At 51.7% G+C, this 13,112-nt stretch overlaps 1 protein-coding gene across 1 annotated transcript in view; it reads left to right on the top strand.

Moving 5' to 3' along the window:
* The first annotated feature begins 8,459 nt into the window (after nt 1-8,459).
* Nucleotides 8,460-13,112, top strand: part of AHCYL1 (adenosylhomocysteinase like 1) — a 39,266-nt gene continuing 34,613 nt past the window's right edge. Inside the window, exon 1 of the mRNA XM_039251126.1 lies at nt 8,460-8,782. Within this exon, the coding sequence (XP_039107057.1) occupies nt 8,663-8,782 (120 nt within the window). The 5' untranslated portion in view covers nt 8,460-8,662. The remainder of the gene's footprint in view (nt 8,783-13,112) is intronic.

The following is a 13,112-nucleotide window of genomic DNA, read 5'->3' as shown; positions in this document are numbered from 1 at the left end:
AAACAAACCAACAAACCTGGCAAAATAATGAATATTGGTATTTCTTCCCCATTGAGTGTCATGGAGCTATTCATTCCTTTTTTATGCACAACAATATGAGGAACATTTATGTGGCTAAATCACAGGCTCTTCATTTCAGCATCTCTTGGCCCCTAAGGGGCGGCAATGTCTGCTGGGCCAGTCAGCTCCGTGGATTAAGCTCCTTGGATTAAGAGATCAGAACTGGGCAAAGATTGACAAGAGTGGGGAACCTGTTCCCAGTCCTCACTCTCTCACTAATGTGCTTTCTACCCCGGAGCAAGTTCCTTTCCCTCTCTGTGCCTCCATTTTCCAGTCTGTAAAGTTCTGTGGACCCGTGAGCCCTTGCCTCTTGGGAGCCCTCAGCCTAGAGGAAGTCTAGACAACTCAGCGGTAAATGACATGACAGCCACGGAAACCAGAAGCAGCTCACTATTCTCCCGTGTGCTCCGGTCAAACCAGATTGTGGGCCATGTTCCAGAACATACTCTGGGTTTTACACCTCCACGGTTTTGCTCTTGCTGTTCCCCTGGAACGGGGGGCCCCCATTCCTGCCTGTGAAAATCCGACTCGTCCTTTAAAATTCGCCAACAGAGGCTCTCCACAAGGCCATTCCCATAGGAGTCCTCTTCCGGTCATCTTCCACTGGTGTCTCAGGCCTCTGACTACAGTCATCAGGGTACATTTTGCAAGCTCCCTGAGGGCAGGGGCTGGGCCTCACTCGGCTCCGGGTGCTGCACAGGACCCAGCCCAGGATGTTAGGAGTTATGGTGCAGCCAAATGTTTGTGGAACTAAAATTGGGACCTGGGCCTAGGCTTGGCTCAAGTTTCAGGCTATTTCAGGCCCTGCGATGGGTGGGGCGGCGAGGGGGAATGCCGGGGCTGCACGATAAAAGGCCTGAGCGGGAATGTGGCCTGGGCTTCACTGCCTGGAAGGGCCTCTGTGCCTCCCTCCTCTCCCCACCACCCAAGCCCGAGCAAGGAAACAATGTGTACTAGCAACTCTTGCATCGGACTCCTGGGGGCCCCTTAGGACCTTCGCTCCGCCCACTCTGTCCCTGAGTCCCTATTGGTGGGGGCCAAGGGCCTAACCTGGTCTACAGGAAATGGCCGGAGGGGCTGTGGGAAAACGTTAACGTCCAAGCTCCCGGGCTCTGCTTGGGCCCCACTGTTGCCCTTGGTCTAAAGCGTCGTGTTGACCCTTTGTCCGGGCTCTGTTTGGAGTGTGCAAGCGGCATGAGCTCATGCGAGGCTGAGTCGTCTTTCCTCACTGCTGCAGAATGGGACAAATGTTGAGGGCGGGGAAGAGGGGGGTTAACTCTTTTCCTGGGGAAGAGGCCAGGCTCGCAAAGAGTAAGGTGGAGCCTCCAACCCTCAGAAGGCCTTGCAGGCAGAGCTCCTGCCCACCGCCAAGCAGGGGCGAGGCCTGCAGGATTAAGACAGACAGGTGTGAGGGGCGGCGTTGGTGATCTGGGCCAGCTATAGGAAGAGCTGGGAGGGTGAAATGGTTAATGGTTTGTTGAAAAACAGGGAGAGTCCCTCCTCCAGGGGCCCAGCTGGCTGCAAAGCCAGGAGCTGAGGCTCCAAGGGTGATGCAATGGGGCCCGCCCTGCACACCAGAGAGGGTGAGGAAGGGGAGCTCCCACCCAGCAGCAGCCTCCACTGCAACAGCTGACCACTCTCCTCCGACTCCAACAAGCCAACCACGGGGCACGGCCTGTGGGGCAAACGGGGCAGGATCCCGGCCACCAGAATTTCGGGGGTTGCCGCTTCTGCCTGTGCCACCGCATCCGACCCCGGTGCCCTTCCGGCCCAGGCGAATCCCTCTCCTGGCCCCCAACAGCAGACCTGACCAACCTGGCCAACCTCCGGTCTCTGCCAAGTCCAAGACCATTTCCAGTCCCAGGGGCCGCTGGCAGGTAGCAGGTGGGGAACCTGAGAGGTGGAGACAAACAGTGCAGTTCCTGATCCCAGCAAAGTGGCACCTCCCCTCACCAGCCCACTCTCCATGGCCTCGAGACAGGTCAGTGGCCAGGCAGACAGTATTCTAGAAACTGCTAGCAGACTAAGGACAAACCCACGTGTGGGTACGCTGATGTGAACTCTGGAGACAGACTGCTGCCCACTCCCCACGCTGGGGGCTGGCATGGTAACTGCAGTTTGCTTCTCAGAAGGACTCTACAGGGTGGGGCACACGGAGGGAGTGAGGGGAAGACAGCTAGGGGTCGGGATTTGGTGACAAAGCACAGCTGTTGACTCGAAGCCCCATGAGGACAGGGACACAGTCTGTCCTGGTGACTGCGGGCTCTCTGGCATCCAGCACGTCTCCTGGCACAAAGCCTGTGCTTAATAAATAACTGACTGGCAGAGACCTGGGCTCAAGCTGATGCCCAAGGCCAGTTGGTTTCACAATTTCTGTAGTCTGCTTTTTTTGGTAAACGCCTTACCCCCTCCCCCCCCACACACACTCACAGGGGCAGGAAAGTACACAAAGTAGCACAAAGAATCATCAAAACAGATTCCTTGAACATTGTTTACCATTACTGGACGCTTGCTCAGCCCTTAATTTTTATGGGCTGTAGCTTGGGAAGCTGAAACTGCAGAGAGATACATCAGGGTTTCTGGTCCAACCCAGAAGAAAGCGTCTGAGGAAGTTTGGAGGGGCTGCTAGATAGATACACAGTAGCCAGTCCCCAGGCCAGGCTGGGCCAGGGAAGTGGCAAGCGCCATGGCTGGAGGAAGTACGATCATTCCGGGTGTAAACAAGTTCTCAGCACCAGCAGTGAACCACCTTACCTGAAGCAAGCAGGTATCTGGGGCTGCTCCTCATTCTGGGAAGCAGGGCACACTGAGAAGTCCAAATTCTCAGCAGTGATGCCTTCCCCTCCAGATTTGTGGCTAGAGCCACATTCTAGCGCCTTACATTTGCACAATATTTGTAACTTGTTCAAAGCTCTTTTACAATTGTTATCTTACTAGATTGGATTGTTGCAAGCCCCAGATGGAGAGCTATCTCCCTGTTTTGCATGAGGAAGCAGAGGCCCAGAAAGGCCCAGGATTCCGGTGTCCAAGTTGGTAGCAGAGTCAAGACGTGAGGCCACATCTCTGTCTTCCCAGATGCCCCGCTTTGCTCCATGCCACGCAGCCTCCCCGTGAGTCGGCCGTCACGAGTTCCAAGCACTGGGCCCCACATCCCCTGTGGCCGAAAGGTGCCTTCCCCCAGTTCCCATTCACAGCCGGGACAATTGGCGCCACTGTTTACATTTTTGCTCCTTCTCTCTGGCAGGACCTGGTGCCAGTGACCCAACCTTGTCTGTTTTGCTTGAAAGCCTATCCCACTCTGCCTCCTACACCCACACACTCTAAATTCATGTTGCACTCAATTGGAAACCAGTTCCCCACTCTGGGAGAACGACGGAGCCAACTTTTACGGCAAGACGAGGGAGAGGGAGCGCTTGAGAAACACTGACAATGACAAGCTTGTAAGCCATCTGCGTATGTGGTAATGTGTTTTCGAAACACTAATCTGATCAGAGCAGGACACAAAGCAGCATGTACCTACTGATCACAGGTATGTAAAAGCGAGCTTCTGTGAAATTGCCACGAACCAGAAGTGAACTTAGAGAGACGTGAAGAGATTTTTATCTTCACAGGTTTTTCTTGCCTATAACGTTCAAAACAATAACAAATTATAAGTATGATCATAATAGGGGCGCCTGGCTGGCTCAGCCCGTAGAGCATACGAGTCTTCCTCTCAGGGTGGTGGGTTCAAGCCCCATGTTAGGCATGAGCCTACTTTAAAAAATAATAACATAAAAAATTATTTTTTAATTAATTATTTTTTAACGGTTTTTATTTATTTCTGAGAGAGAGAGAAAGAGAGAGAGAGAGAGAGAGAGAGACAGCTTGAGCAGGGGAGGGTCAGAGAAAGAGGGAGACACAGAATCCAAAGCAGGCTCCAGGCTCTGAGCTGTCAGCACAGAGCCCGACGCGGGGCTTGAACCCATGAACCGTGAGATCATGACCTGAACTGAAGTTGGAGGCTCAACTGACAGAGCCACCCAGGCACCCCTAATTATTTTTTTAAAATAACTAATTATTTTGTAAAAATATGATTACAACAAGCAGAGGAGGAGGCAGCGAAGCAGAAGGCCCCCAGGGGACTATCCATCTTCCCAAAAAGGCTAGCGTTAAAGAGAGTGGCAGGGGGAGGAGATTGGCCACGGGTGGGGTGGGGGGGCGTTGTGAAGGAGCTGGGTGGAAACTGTGCTCAGAGATACAGGGGTGCACCTGGGAGCCTCGCCTCTGGGAGTCCCTCAGGGCCAGGAAGACACCTAAGCAATCTGCCTGTTGCAGGGGCCCCCTGCTCGTCAATTACAATGTTAGTGGTGCCTCCCCGAGTTGTGCAACATGGAGGCCTTGGGACAGAAAGAAGATGGAGTGGATCTGTTGAACGTGGAGCCACTGAGCCTTGCCCCCTCGCTCCTGTTGTCATCTGAGATCTCTTGCAATGTCTCTCCACCTTTCATCGAGGAGGGTTGAAGCACGGCCTGGGCCATAGAAGATGAGAGGCTTCCACGGGGCAGCCGAGCCTTGCTTCTAGTGGTGAACAGGCGGGGGTGAAGGGCACCAGCCTGGGGCCCCTTGGGACTTTGGGACAGTGCGCGGCACAGGCACATCAAAGTCGCGTTCCGGCTCCAGCTTCAGCCCTCACTCTGCCCCATTTTGCACCCTGGGTCCCACCTGCACTGACATAGTTACAGTTCCCACGGTACATCCCGGGGTATTTCCCTGCCCTGCCGCTTCTCATGCTCTCCCTTCCCTACTTTGTCCGGCTGTCAAGAGTCAGCTCAAGTCACCTCTACAAAACCGTTCCTGCTCATCCCTACCCCTACCTCGCCTACCCCCCACCGTCTGTCCCCTGGTAGAGATCAGTACTTCTTTCGTCTCTGTAGCCCCAATATCTAGTGCGGCTCCTGGCACATCTTTAGCATTCAATGTGTAGTTTATGAATTTAAAAAAATGAATGAGTGTGGGGAGGAAGTTTTGGGGTAGACAGAAGAGTGAATTTGATTGGCAGGACTAAGCCCACGTGGGATACCCCAATGCCACCACGTTTTTGGTGATGGCATCTCCCAATTCCTCTCCACCCCCAGGCTACTCCTTTCTAGGGCAGGGTCCCTTCCGGTCCTTAGGCTCTTTGGTAGCTTCCCTCCACCACACACAGCAGGTGCACCGTCCTTGAGTCTCTATTCATCTCAACTGCTGGCGCCTGCTCCTTGTTCTCACCTGTGTGTGGGTTGGACTGTTCAGGAGAGTGAGCCCTGGCTTAGCCGTCTGACCTTGCTCAGAGGTGCTGAGTCAGATAGGTGGCTGGGTGGGCTGCAGACAGGTCAATTCTTTTATTTTTTTTTTTAATTAAAAAAATTTTGATGTTTATTTTTGAGAGAGAGAGAGAGAAAGAGAGAGAACAAGAGGGGGAGGGGCAGAGAGAGAGAGACAGACACGGAATCCAAAGCAGGCTCCAGGCTCTGAGCAGGGCTCGAACTCATGGACCGCAAGATCATGACCTGAGCCAAAGTCGGAAGCTTAACCAGTGGAGCCACCCAGGCACCCCAGGACAAGTCATTTCTTGACATCCATGAGAGGCAACCCCCCTAGCTGAGTTGTGTGAGGCCACCTAGAAGGGGGAGGGGCAGCACGCAACCGCTCGTACCCATGTTATATCATCACACTCTCTGGCTGGGTGAGTTCTTTGGGCTCCAGCCCGCACATGGTGGGGGGCAACGGCAGCCAACCATGCCCTCTGCAGCAGGCTTGTTTCCAAGAAGGCCCTGGGCCCTGGCCTGACATGAACCACATAGGCCTGGTGCCTTTTCTAGGGCAGAGAGTACTATCCATCCGGCCTTCCAGCCTAGCACCCAATTCCCATAGGTGGGCCTCCCCACACCCCTCCTTGGACCAGGCACTCAGCTAAGTGGAGTCAGACTTGCTGGTCTCCTTCCTGGTCAAACCACAAAGGCTTCAAGGCTTCTTCTAGGCCAGGCCCTGTCTTCACCATCTGCAGCAGCTGCACTGGCCAATTCTGTGAGCGAGGTGTTACATTTGTCACTCTGTTCAGGAGGGGTCCAAGAGAGGCTGAGCTTCTATCTCCAGGAAGCTCACAGTTTGATTGCTAACATGCATGGCAGACCTTGGGATCTGAGAGACAAAGCGCTCAGACAATGCAGTTTTTTACAAATCAAATCCCAAAGACAGACACATCTATGTTTTTGTTTTTAGTTTTTTTAGTTTTTTTTTTATTTTGGTTTGTTTGTTTTATAAGCTATCCTAAGTCACATGTTTTCCTATTCTAGGGATGTGGAGCTTTCACCTCTGTTCCAACTGGCTCTCCCTCTGTTCTCTGGGCGGGCGGCTCTGATCCCTGGACTGTGACAACAGTGTGGGCAAACCCACGGGATGAAAGCTACGTTAGGCCGTGTGTCCAAAGACCCTTGGGACCCTCCCGGCCCCAGCTGGGAGATAAGGGGTCTGGCTCCCTTGTGGATGAATCTGGCATTCCGGTCCCCCTACCCTCTGAGCCTTCTGACACAGGAATACCCCTGTGAGGGAAGTGGGGGGCTTGAAGGAGTGGGCAGATGAGAGAATCCTAACAGTTCAGACGCGGATGTGCAGAAGTATGTATCCTTTCGGGCACTTCCAGGCCTCATTCAGACAGACAGCCCCATGGGGCGGGGTGGTTGGAACATGGGCTTCTCTGACTAAGACTCCTGGGGCCCCAGAGGCAAGTATTTCACAGTCTTCCCAGCCTTGAACACACACCAGTGGAAAAGATGTCATTTCAAACCACAGCTTCTTAAAAGAGTTGAACCTGTCAGAGACCTGGTGGGCTTCTGGATATAAAAAGGTGGGCTTGGTGGGGCGGGCGAACTTTCAGAAGAGGGCGCTGGGAGGACCGAATTACTCATCACAGTAGAGAGGAATCTGGCTTTCCAGAGTCCATCAAGGAGGAGAGAGGGCGGTGGAGGATGGGAAGGGAGGAGCGGGAGGCAGCCACATGAGACCGCAGTGGGCTAGGGGAGCTCTGTGGGGTGGTGTGGCCAATGAGAAACCCCAGGTGACGAGATCGCCAAAATAACTTCTCAGAACATTTCAGAAATGTGATTTTAAATTGTTTGCTGTGTGATGTAATCTCTCCCCTGTGGCCCACAAACCTTCATTAAAAGTTCTGTTACATGTTACAGCATTATTTTTGCAGTTGTTTTGGAATAGGGGTGGGGGTTGAAAGGAGAAGGGGCCCCGCTCCATATCTGAATTGACAGCAGGAACTAAAGAAACAGCCACAGCACCAGAATATGAGTATCACTTCAGATGAGCCAGAAAACTAGAGCCAGAGGTAACCATGAAAATCTAAGTCCCCCTAGTAATTCACAGAAATCCTGGGGAGGACACTGGACTTTCCACAGGACACAGGCGGGCGTTTAGCCAGTGTCATTTAAATCTCAAAGGACACGCTACCTCAGCTGACATTAGGTTACAAATAGGCTTTGCCTCTCCAGCCGGGCTAAGACTTGCAAAACATACAATGTATCACGCACACCTTTACTATCCAGGGCCTTAGCGCAGAGCACACAGTAGGGACCAGTAGCAGCATGCGAATGGCCTGGGTGCCACTAGGAACTGGCAGAATCTAATGCTTCTGGGGAGGAGCAGGAAAACCATTCAAGCCAGGGACTTATCTGTCTCTCGCCCCCAAAGCCCCCCCTCCTGCTCTCCACCCCCCTTACCCATTAGCCCTATCCCTGTGGCCAGATAACATCAGCTCTGCGACCTGAAGGTCTTGTAAACAGGCAAGACCCAGCGGAGACGGTGGGGGAGGAGGTCACAAAAGGTTGTGCGGAAACCACACTGCTCTGAGTCTGTCCTGGGGTGAGCAGAAGGGGAAGGAGGTGCTGGTTCAAAGGGTCTGGGGCCATCAGTGGGCTGTCTCGAGCCCCGCCTATTTCCTAGTTCTGGCTGTAGAACGGGTCGTGTGGGGCTCCGGTCTTTGCTTCCAAACATCCCACTTACACTTTTCGGAGGCCTCGCGGGGACCCCCACAGCCCAAAGACTCCCTCCCAGTTCCGAGGCATTCCTGCGGAAGCCTCGCGCGTCTCAGAGGGCTGATGCCGCCACCTGGCGGCGGAAAGGGTCTGACTCACCCTGGGAACCTCGGCGAGGCAGGAAGAAGAAGGCGTGGCTTCTGCGGCCGGGTCCCGCGTGGTGACGTCATGACAGGCCGCCGTTTCTCCCCGCCTCTTCTCTCCCCGACTCGGAGCTGCCAGTACTTGACGTGGCGTCACCACCGTCTACCCTTACTTTGCGTGCGTGTTTGCGTGCGGCGGAGGTGGCGGCGCGGGCCGGTCGGAGCTCGGCGCTGCTGCTCCTGCTGCTCCTGTCGCGGCCGTAGCTGTCCGGCTGGTTTAGACTGCCGAGCGGACGAGGCGCTGGCCACGGCACTTTGGCACCGGACGCAGCTCGGCGCGGCCCCAGCAGGAGGGTGGGCGAACGCGTGTCGGAGGGCGCCGCGCGCGCGGGCGGGCGGGCGCCCGTGAGGGAAAGAGGCGGGGGCGGCGGGTCAGCCGCGGGCCGGGCCGGCCGGGGGATGTCGATGCCTGACGCGATGCCGCTGCCCGGGGTCGGGGAGGAGCTGAAGCAGGCCAAGGAGATTGAGGACGCCGAGAAGTACTCCTTCATGGCCACCGTCACCAAGGCGCCCAAGAAGGTGCGGGGGCTCTGGGTGGCGGCGGGGGCCTGGGCTGGGGCCTCGCGGAAGGGGCGCGAGAGAGAGCCCAGGGCCCGGGATCCGGCTAGTTCGGGACTTCAGGGGCCGGGTTGGAGGTGGTCCGGGACGACCGCGGTGGCGTTCGGGGTGGCGAGCGAGTGGCCCCAGGCCTATCCCGAGCTGGAAAGGCCGCCCCTGACCTCACTTTCCTTTGTCCCTCGGCCCTAGCCCTCCGGGATCTTTCTGAAATCCGACAGGGCCGGGCCTTGAATTTGAGGCTGACTTTTCCTGGTTGCAGGGCCTTGCGAAGACGGGAGTGGGGAGGTGGGGGGTGGGATGGGCGGGGGGGGGGGGGTGAGCCAACTCACGACCCCTGTGACCAGACCCAGGGGATGGGGCCGGACAGAACCTCTCCCTTCAGGTGAGTGGGCAAATCTGGCAGAGCCGCTTTGGGCAAATCTTTGGGAGCAGTGACTGTTTTATCGTCCAACAACTGCGTGCTAGCGTGGAGGCAAAAGGAAAAAAATACGTGGAACCAGCTCGTCTATGCAGGTGAAAGCAGTGAGGGTAGTGTGAGGTTGGAAAGGACACTATGGTTTTCACCTTCTCTGGTCATCCAGTTGCTTGGACATATGTAAGGTATTAACGTTTGGAGGTTGGTGACAGCAGACACTGCCATGGATACAGGTTGATGGTAGTCATGTGAATAGATCACTCAAGCATCCCTTGGGAAGGGAGCTTGGGTGGGTTGGAGGGGTGGGTGGTAAGGAAGGATTGCTCATTCTTCACTGCACTCAACTAAGGCAGAACAAGTTGAGTCTGTTGTGCTGCGGGTTGAGCTCAAAGGACGCCCTTCTAATTCTCTTGTCCTGAAAGATTAAATAGCAGCCTTTGGGAGATTTTAGTCTAGCCAGCCCTCTGGACGGTGGAACTGGGATCCCAAGTGCCTTGTGAACGTTTGCTGCCAGCCACATCTTGACTTTCCACATACCTGGCACCCAGTGAACAGCCCAGAGGGACCTTTGCAGAGGGGTGACCTTTCTGAAACCAATGAGAAGCTGGATAAATATTTCCCTCCTTTAAAGACAGTGTTTCAAGGCCGCCTGGGCCTGCAGCGTTTGCTGGGATGCAGTGCTTGTGAGAGCCGAATGGAGCCAGTTTTGCGGGACTAGTTAGAGTCCTTGAGGCTCCTACGCCTGATTTAGTTAAGCTGTCAGAGGGGAAAAGATGACTTTGTTTTTTAAAGGAGATGAATCTACCACTCCAGAGAGCAAAGGGTAGGATTGAAAAGACCGTTCACTGCTTTGCGCCGTGGCTCTGTTTTTCCGTAAAATTAAGAAACTTCCCCATAGAATGCCTTAAAAAGGTGGTTTGCGGTCCTTTGGTTCTGCGAAGTGTGATTGAGCTTACTTTTAGTGCTGTCAGTTCCGCTGACTGCTTTGGGGCAGTAAGTCTGTAATCTGCACTATTTGGGGGAGACAGTCACAGCCTTTCTAAGAATGCTTAACCTATGATGAGTTAGGGGAAAGGCTTGTACCCTAATTCCCTGACTCTTCCTCTCCCCATTAGCGTATCCTCTTTTGTCTAATTGCTTCAGAAATTAAGCGTTTTTATTCTTTCTTAATTTGAGTTAGCCTGTATCCTTGCAGGTGCCACTTTTCATAAGACAAAGTTTACTTTGTGGATTGTAAGCTCCATAAAGGCGAGGCGGGGGGGGGAGGGGGGGGGACTCATGCTCACCCTTGTATCTACTGTACCCAGCTCTATACTTAGCATACAGTAGGTACTCAAATATTAATTGCCCACCTGCTAACTAGTAACTGAGATGCCTACCAGGAATAAATACTCCTTTTCCTCTTCCCAGGAGGAATACTGTTAATGTATGTTGTAGTCAAGGCAAATGCTAATGATTTTAAAGACTCATATTCCATTAGCTGTGAGAAGCAGTCTCTGCCAGGAATGTGGGAAGCCCCTGTTAGAAGTTTTCATTTGCTAGTAAATAAATGTACCCCATGTTTCATATTAATCTTGCTCTTTCTGAGCCTTATTGTTTAGCCTGTACACAGTACTTTGTATTAAAGTGATTTATGATGACTAATTACCCTTTCCCTAGTGATGGTACAAGGCATTTATTTAGTTAATGAGTTGGTTGAGGACTAGTCAAGGTCACATAGCAAGTCCTAGTTGATCTGTTTTTTCAGAACAACTAAATTGTACGTTATGTCTTAAGTCACTTTTGTACCTCTGCCATGTATTGATAATGTGAGAAAGCATGAGGAAAGAGGGGAAAAAACGTAGCTCAGCATGTACTGAATGGTACAGGAAAAAGAGGCCTCTTCAAAAGGTGCCATCCTTAACCTGTGAGAGTTCCAATGTGGTTTTAGACCAAGTAATCCTTACGTCATTCCAAGCCCCGAGGCCCCTCAGGAAGTGAGGTGCTAGTCAAGCTACAGGTTACTTTAGGGTGACCTTGATGGTCCTCAGATCAGATTCCAGTGTAACTGGTGAAAGTTTGTTCACTTTGGGGAAGAGTGGTTGTCTATCAACTAAAAGCATAGATAGAAATTCTTCAAGTATAATCATAACTTACTCAATTTTGTGCACTCTAGGGTCTACCACAGTACTGTGAAGTTAATAGGACTTGTTGGGGGGCACCTGGGTGGCTCAGTTGGTTGTACGTTCCAACCAACTTCAAGTTGCATCCAACTTCAGTTCAGGTCTTGATCTCACGACCCTTTGTGAGTTCAGACCTCATGTTGGGCTCTGTGCTGACAGCTCAGAGTCTGGAGCCTGCTTTGGATTCTGTGTCTCCCCTTCTCTCTGCCCCTCCCCTGCTCATGCTCTGTCTCTGTTTCTCAGTAATAAATAAATGTTTAAAAATTTTTTTTTTAAAAAATAGGACTTGGTTGGATCAAGGCTTGATCTGGGTGTCAAAAAGTCAACTAATTGGCTACCGCCTTAAGTAAGTGAGCTTCTGTGCCTCAGTTTCCTCATCTACCAAATAAGTGCTTTTTATTTGAAACAAGTGGAGATAGGTGCACGTTAGGAGCTAAGATAGCAAAAGTGGTTTTAAGGGAGTCTATTAGTGTTCGTATACTACTTTTTAGTGAGCATTTGAGATGGTTTACAACACAAGACATATACAATATAGATGGAAAGTCAAAACGACAGAAGGAAAGGGAAAAAATACTGTTAACCCTGAGGGCTAAGACGGTTGATGAGGCTGATCATCACATGTAACTCCAAGCTTCCTTGGAGCCAGAGTATAAAGGAAATCACGTTAGCAGACATGGGAAATAATGCTTACCATTTTCTTGGGAAGACAAGTTTTGCTGACACATAAAGTTCTAGGGGAAACTTTCATGGGATGGTATTGACAGCTATGGTAAGGCTTGTTCCCAACTGTTAACTGTTTTCAGTTGTACTGCTAGGAATATTTAGGTATAAAAGGGGTCCCTGAGTTGTAAGGGTAATGTACGTCAAAGCACAGCTAAAGAGGATTCTTATTTAACGTTGGTGGTTGTCAGTCAAGCCAAATAAGTCAGTTCCCCATAATCACTGGGCATTATCCCTCTTTCTGCTACTTTGTTGTTGCAGAGGTGATGACTGTCCTTGGACCTTTGGAAATTAACATTGTGTCAAGTTGATTTTTTTTTTTCCCTTAGAGTAAACTCACATCTCCAGCTTGTTGATGGATAAGTTTGCTATTCTCTACACTTCTGAACATTTATTGCCATGGGTGGGTAGAGGAAGGGGGCCTCTTCAGAGTGATACATTAGGTATCTTACCTAACATCTCTGCAGAGGGACTTTTACCGCCAGCACAGTAGAGGAAAAGAGAGACAAAACAGCTATTTTTGTTTGTAGGATATTATTTGATTAAGGCACGTATAAAACCAGTTCATCAAAAGGGTGGGCTGAGACTTATGAAAGCACACCAAGTATAGCTTTCGTGGGTACTGCTCAGCTGTTAATGTGTTGGGTGGAATGCAGTAGGATGCCCTCTCTTCGTCAGGGTTGTGTTATGACTAATTCTTGTTGCAGTTTTATAGAATTTGTACTGATACTTCTTAGATTCACTGAGAAGAGGTTTGATAGGTGGATATTTCTTATACTTTCTACATCATTAGTATTGAGCTCTGTGCTGACAGCTCAGAGCCTGGAGCCTGCTTCGGATTTTGTGTCTTCCTCTCTCTCTGCCCCTCCCTTGCTCACACTATCTTTCTCTCAAAAGTAAATAAACATTAAAAAAATGTTTTTTAAGTATCTCAATTCTCTTCAGAACAGCTGTTTTAATGGCAGTCTTCAAACAGGAGTCAGGGATATAGGAA

The sequence above is a fragment of the Hyaena hyaena genome, unplaced genomic scaffold (assembly GCF_003009895.1).
Source record: "Hyaena hyaena isolate Hyena2069 unplaced genomic scaffold, ASM300989v1 scaffold_390, whole genome shotgun sequence".
In the NCBI taxonomy this organism is placed as follows: domain Eukaryota; kingdom Metazoa; phylum Chordata; class Mammalia; order Carnivora; family Hyaenidae; genus Hyaena; species Hyaena hyaena.
Note: the sequence above shows the minus strand (reverse complement) of the source record. Positions and strands in the feature narration are given on the sequence as shown.